Below are 6891 nucleotides of genomic sequence, written 5' to 3'. Positions count from 1 at the left end.
TGTAAACTTGTTTAAAGTTTGCTTAGTTGGACTAATCCATACACACTGCATTATGGAACAGAGGGAGCGAGTACCAATCGTTCCCAGCAGACATTATTTAACTACCATAGTTGGGGTACTCGTTTTTTAGGGAAGATATACGATGACTAGTTTGGCACGTATAGAAAAGCAAAAGCACGTGGGGTCAAAGCCATCCCTCCGATTTGCAATTGCAACCCCCACCCGTCTCCTCTCCCGTCGCCATCGGAGACCATTTCGTTTGACTGATACGACCACCCATCCCATGCCTAGTTAGTGTAACTCCGTTCAGAAACTTAGGCACGTAGTAGTAGTAACCCGTAGTCTTCACACACATCGTTTTCTGCTTCTTCTCTTCCTCCGCCTCACAGCGTAAAACCAAAATTCAAGTTCAGAAACAACAGCCGAAACTTAAGTTCTACCAGGAAGGTTGGTGAAATTCATCGTGGGTTCTCCTTGGTGGCGCCATGCAGCCTGCCACTCTCTTCTCGCGTCAAACCATTCCGCGTCGGTTTTATTGACTTTCCCAGTGGCGGCTTTGCGCCGCGCGGTGCCTCCTTTCCCCTCGTGGTTCGAGCTGCCGAGCGAGGTGGAGGCACGCACGTACGCGCATGGAGGAAACAAGGCCACCACGAGACTGAAATCGTAGCAGAGCTTTCGTTCTCCGGGGAAATGGGTTGCCTCGGCCGCTTCAGGAGCAAGATCAGGGCGGGCAAGGGCAAGAGACCGCACGGGAGGCCGGTGCGGGGCCCGGGCGCGTCGTTCACCTCCGAGGCCACCTGCTCGACGGCGTCGTCGTCGGCCGCGGCCACGAGCCAGTCCCAGGACTCCGGCGCGACCGTGCGGCCCGGCGGGAGCAAGTCGTCGGGGTCGGCCTCGTCGGCGCGGAGCATCCCAGAGCTGTACGAGGAGCGGGGCGCGAGCAGCCTGCGCGAGTTCGGCCTCCGGGAGCTCCACGCCGCCACCAGCGACTTCAGCCGGCTGCTCAAAATCGGCGAGGGCGGGTTCGGGAGCGTCTACAAGGGGGTCGTCCGCCTGCCCGGTGGCCCCGCCGGCGGCACCGTGGTGGCCATCAAAAGGCTCAACACCAGCGGCCACCAGGTAGTATTTCTATTTCCATGGTTAAAATTAGGAATTTCATTCGGCGGTGTTCTTCTCTTGTTTTTTCTTGTCATGTTCTTCGTCATCATAGGTTGATTCCGTGTAAGATCTAGCCCGGATATAACCCTACAGTTTACTAGTACTACTTGCCAATTGCGACCTATAGTAGCAGCTCTTCGCGTGCTGGCTTCCTAAGATTGGACACGGTTTGCACAATTGTTTCAGTTGTTGGAGTAGTTCATTGATCTCTGTGGCCTAAGGCTGCAATCCTTCTGATGATATGCAACATGAGAATACTATCAAACATCTGTGCAGTGTGAATTCTGCCAAGTATATGCGTGGTTGGATGCTTTCAGTGTTGTTGCATTGTACTCCCTCCGATCCAAATTAATTGACGCGGGTTTAGTGCAACTTCAGTACTAAACCTGCTTGAAAGTTGTACTAAACCTGTGCCAATTAATTTGGATTGGAGGGAGTAGTATCATTATATTGTCCAACTATTTGATGCTACTAGGAGTCAACGATTCATTCAGTACTTGTATTTGAGTTCCCTTTGTCTCACTACCAACCTTGATCAGGGGCATAAGCAATGGCTGGCAGAAGTTCATTTTCTAGGGGTTGTCGAGCACCCAAACCTCGTCAAGCTCATCGGTTACTGTGCTGCCCGTAACGAAAGAGGTCCTCAGAGGCTGCTTGTCTATGAGTTCATGACGAACAAAACTCTGGATGATCATCTATTCAATCGAGCATACCCTGTTCTTCCATGGGGCGTCAGGTTGGAAATAGTATTTGGTGCTGCTCAGGGTTTGATGTATCTCCATGAAGGGTTGGAGATTCAGGTACAGCTTGCCAACTTTCCACAGCATTCTTTGTGTGAGAAATGAGAATACTGCATTATTGTAGGACAAGAGTGAGGCCAATGTTGTATGACTATCTACAACATATTTTGAAACTTAAACGATACCTGATTTGCAAATAACAGGGAGTGAAAAATGCATAAATTCGTGCAGCACCACATCATATCGGTAAATGCTGGAATTTGCAATTCAGTTAATTCATCATATTAATAAATCTAATCGATCTGACCATAACTTGGATGGATACAGTACTCATTCCATGTTGCTTCAACTAATTTTGCAAGTTAAAACATGTGTGCTAAAGCATTAATTTCTGGATGGAACTATGTTGTGCAGTGATCATACTAATTGAACCGCATAGTTGCGAGAAAATGGATGTCATGAATATTATTTCCTGTTTGTTAAGGGAAGGATTTTAAAATAAGTGTTATCTCCAACCTTCCAGGTTTTGATTTTGCTTAGGAAAATAGCATAGAAATGTCATCATTTTTATGATCAAATTTCATGGATTTTTTTAGATCATATATCGTGATTTCAAAGCTTCCAATGTTCTGCTGGATGAGGAGTTTAGACCGAAACTTTCAGACTTTGGATTAGCAAGGGAAGGGCCATCAGCAGATCAAACTCATGTGTCTACAGCGGTACGTGTTAATTATAGTTCAGAGCAAGATAATGGAGTTTCCTCATGCTGCATCCACCCATTCAAGAATATTTCCTTATGGGAACAATTTGCTCTATCATAATCAGGTTATGGGAACCTATGGTTATGCGGCTCCAGACTACGTCGCGACAGGCCATCTCACCACCAAGAGTGATGTTTGGAGCTTTGGAGTAGTACTCTATGAGATCCTCACCGGACGACGTTCTATGGATAAGAACCGCCCCAAGAATGAGCAGAAACTGCTGGAATGGGTAAAGCAGTATCCTGCCGGAAGTAAGCAGTTCAGCAAGATTATAGATACAAGACTCGAAGGCCGTTACTCTAGGCAGGGAACTAGAGAAATTGCTAAGTTGGCCAACACCTGCCTTGCAAAGCGCTCAAGGGACCGTCCAACCATGAGACAGGTGGCTGACAGCCTAAAGCAAGTGATGCAGCTCAAGCAGTTGGATGGCGAAAGTGTCACATCAGGGGGCAACTCGCCACCTCATGATGTCCAGGGTAAGCCAACAGCAGACGATATTGCCGTGGCTTCAGCAAGGCGGCGGATGCTTCACCTTGCTGCTCTAGGTGAAAATGGAAACAGCATCGCAAGGAGGAGATTCATGTTCATGAAGGCTGCCGCTGCTCCAACTCCAACGTGATCTTCTGTAACAATTAATGTCCTAGACTCCGTGTACATTGTAATGCGTCTATGAAGAAAAATCCACTAATGGTGATTTTTCCTCCTTATCAGTGTACAACCTTTAGAAGATCTAATGTTTTGTGTACTTGTCTTCATACGTAGTTCTTTAGGTTGAGTTGCATATTTGGAACTTGAGACTTTGAGAGTTCCTGATGTGAAGGGTTGTTTATACAGTACCAATGTAGGTATGAAATGAGTCTGTTTTCTATGTTTTACCGTGTATCCAACCTTGTAAAGTGGACATTGAAAATGGTGGCGTCTTGTTTCTGCAGTTGCTAGCCATATATTTGAGGTCTGATATCGGTAAATGGCACTTTGCAGATGCTACCTTAGGTATGAAATATAATTTTGCGTTATATTATTGACTGCTATTTTCAACATGTCAAGATGTGAAAGAGATATTATTTATATACCTCCTCCTTCAACATACAGGTTTGTCAATTCTTCACTTTTGACAAGAAATTAACCTAAAGATTGACGAACAAGCGCCTTGAGTTCCTACTTGTACAAGTTCATTTCATGCTTCCCATTCTTGATAGCATAAAACAAAACCTTATGTGATGTTATTTTGAACTATTATGCCAAAGTAAGTATGCACTCTTTGACAGAAGTGCCAAACCAAAATACCCAAGAAGCAGAGCGTGTAGAGTGCAATCTCAAACTCAGGACTGACCAACCAATGTGCTGGGTACAGATTTCAGCAAGCCATGCCACTCAAACTGAATGGTGAGCAGCTGTGTCTCAGAGTCTGGCTGCAGACAAGCAATTCAGCATAAGACCTTTTAAGACCCATACGAGTTGCGATATAAACATGTGCCATGTATGTTCAGATCATAGACTCACCAGGTCCCCGCATTTCTTTGGAAATATGTACCCTTGGTAATCCACATTGCCTTTGGATTCTTCCAGGTAAAACTGCATATTAGTCACACAGCACCATGATAACATGTCTTTCAGATAATGGAACCATGCTGCTGAAATAACACAATAACTTGCCTGAATCCAGTTGTGGAAGCCTGTGACCTCATCCTCACCTCGACACCGCCCCTTGATCTCTCCTACAAAGACATGCTCAAAGGCAGAAGAGCTACCAGAGCATCACCCCTTCCATACAAATTAAACCACAGGGATGCCAGCATTTTCTTGAAGTCCTTCTGGTCCTGAGACGTGATTCCCTTCAGCACCAGATACCGGTGTAAGTATTTGATTGGTGCACTTCTAGCAATCTCCTCAATAAAAGCAGCTTCTTCATTCTTGTCCTGCTGAGTGACTAATTCCTTGTATCCTTGGCGTGGGTTGTAGTTGTCCACAAGTGCACAAAAGCGACAGTATGTAGGCCTCCGCAGTACGTCATCCTTCAGCCAGCTGAACAAGTTTTCAGATGCCATGTCACCCTTCTGATAAACCTTCTTCCCTTGGCCACATTCGATTGTGTAGTCGTTACCAGGAAGGAGACGGTTCAGGTCAAGCTCCCATAGCGGACAGCATGCCTTTGGCAAATGATTGAGCTCCTCCCTGCTAGGCTCTACATTTAGACCATGGCGGAGCTGACTGACATCCTCAGAGTATTCTTGTTCAGAAGGTGGTCTTTTGTATCGCTTCCATTCCTCGGAGTTCTTCATACAGTCAATAGAAGTTCAGAAATCAGAATCCATGAAACAGAGTCTTACTATAATTTACTGATATAGGTACGACTGCCATTCCTTCCAATCAGATTTTCCAAACGGTAGTCAACTTTCAGTTCAAACTATCAGAACTTTTTCCAATCAGACGACCCCACAACCGAACTCTCTTTCCTTACAGCCTACATAGCCATTCTATCAAACAGCACGCGAGCACCTCGGCCCACGTCGGCCGGGCTCTCTCCTGGCAGTCCCCTTCCCCTGGAGCGGCAGCGGCACGGTTGGCCGCCCTAGACGCGGCGTCCTCAGCCCCGCCGTGCGTGGCGCCAGACAAGCCATTCACGAGACCGTCCATGGCGCCCGATCTCTCGCCCTGGTTCCCCGTCCTTCGACGCAATAGATTTGAACTGACGAACGAAGGGAGGTGATATGATTAGTCTCCGAAATTTCCATGGGAGGGAGGGGGCGTCACCCATCGATCGCTGGGCGGTGGATGCATATGGTGATTCTGTTGGTGATTCCGGTTTGAGGTAGCAAGGAGGGGAAGGCGCGAACGTCGGGCGCGCGCGCACCGTCAGCCCGCTGTGGGCAAGTAGGCACTTAAATGGGCACGCTTGAGAAGAAAATGGGCACGCTTTGGGCCCAAGAAGTTCCTTTCCTCGGGTCGAGATCTTCAAAATTAAATTACATGTTGATAAGTTTTGACGAACTTTTTTCAGAAACAACCGGACCATGCCTCTCGCGGAAGAGAAAAGACGTGTGTGTTTTATTTTTATTTTCGAGAGGTATGGCCATGCCTCTTGTGAAAGAAAATATGTGCATCTCGCGAAAGAAAAATCGTGCCTCTTGCGAAAGAAAAAATAAATAAAACATGCGAAAGCAAAATCGTGCCTCTCGCGAAAGTAAAAATATGCATTTTTTTTCGTTTTCGAGAGGCACGGACATGCCTCTCATGGAAGGGAAAAAGAGAAACGTGTTTCTTTAGACAAAAGAAAAAATTACAAATTTTTTTGTCCAAAAGGTAAGAAAGACGGGCGGAAAACCGTAAAGCTGAAAAAACTAGGGAAAACCCATCTAAAAAGCCAAAACGCGTGCGGAAAAATAAAATAGAATAGAAACAAAATTTGGATCGAACATTCAGAGTGTGACATGTGGCGACGACTGTGGCATGCTCTCAACTCACCCCAAGTAACTCTTGATAAGGCTTCCAATGAGTGCTCCTCAATTAGTTGCTCTCAACTTCTATTGGGGCGTGCCTATATCTCGCCTTCAGCGAGTCTGGCTTCGGACTCGCTAAAGGGGCGAGCGAGCTGGGCCAGCCCACGAACGCAGGAGGCCACAGCCTATTTTTCTTGTCTTTGTTTTACATTTTTTCTTTTCTCTTTTATTTTTATTTTTGTACTTTTGTTTATACTTTAAAATATTATAATGTACTCCCTCCGTCCCATAATGTAAGAACGCTTTTGACACTAGTGTAGTGTTAAAAACGTTCTTATATTTTGGGACGGAGGGAGTATATGTTACAGAAACACTCTTCAAAAAAATATTTCAAAAATGCTGAACAAGTATTTAAATTTTTTTGAACAAGTACTTGAAAAATGTTGAACAAGTATTTGAAAAAATGTTGATCATGTATACAAAAATGTTAGACACGTATTTGAAAAATATTAGACAAGTATTTTCAAATTTTGAACTAGTATTTAAAAAATGTTGAACAAGGCTTTTGAAAATTGTTGAATAATCATTTGAGAATATCTTGATCATGTATATAAAGATGTTGACCAAGTATTTGGGAAATGTTGAACAAGTATTTGAAAAAATATCACACAACTATTTGAAAAAATATTGAACAATTATTTAAAAATTGGTGAACAAGTATTTTAAAAAAATGTTGACATGTGTATCGGAATGTAGAATGAAAAAAAAAACAAAGAAAAAACCAAAAAATGA

General features: G+C 44.7%; 1 protein-coding gene and 1 pseudogene across 1 annotated transcript; one reads left to right on the top strand and one right to left on the bottom strand.

Annotated features, from left to right (window-relative positions):
* Positions 1–849: 849 nt before the first annotated feature.
* LOC123127873 (probable serine/threonine-protein kinase PBL19) lies at positions 850–3541 on the top strand (the record flags this gene model as incomplete). The annotated part of the gene is given in 4 exon segments (XM_044547727.1): positions 850–1119; positions 1698–1958; positions 2495–2617; positions 2724–3541. Coding segments are annotated over 4 exon segments (1209 nt in total), but the record flags the coding sequence as incomplete, so codon positions are not given.
* Positions 3542–3590: 49 nt separating this feature from the next.
* On the bottom strand, positions 3591–5502 carry LOC123127874 (poly(U)-specific endoribonuclease-B-like; annotated as a pseudogene).
* Positions 5503–6891: the final 1389 nt, after the last annotated feature.

Source organism: Triticum aestivum, chromosome 6A, assembly GCF_018294505.1.
Source record: "Triticum aestivum cultivar Chinese Spring chromosome 6A, IWGSC CS RefSeq v2.1, whole genome shotgun sequence".
NCBI lineage: Eukaryota > Viridiplantae > Streptophyta > Magnoliopsida > Poales > Poaceae > Triticum > Triticum aestivum.
The sequence above is the reverse complement of the archived record's forward strand: the minus strand, read 5'-3'. Positions and strand labels throughout refer to the sequence as shown.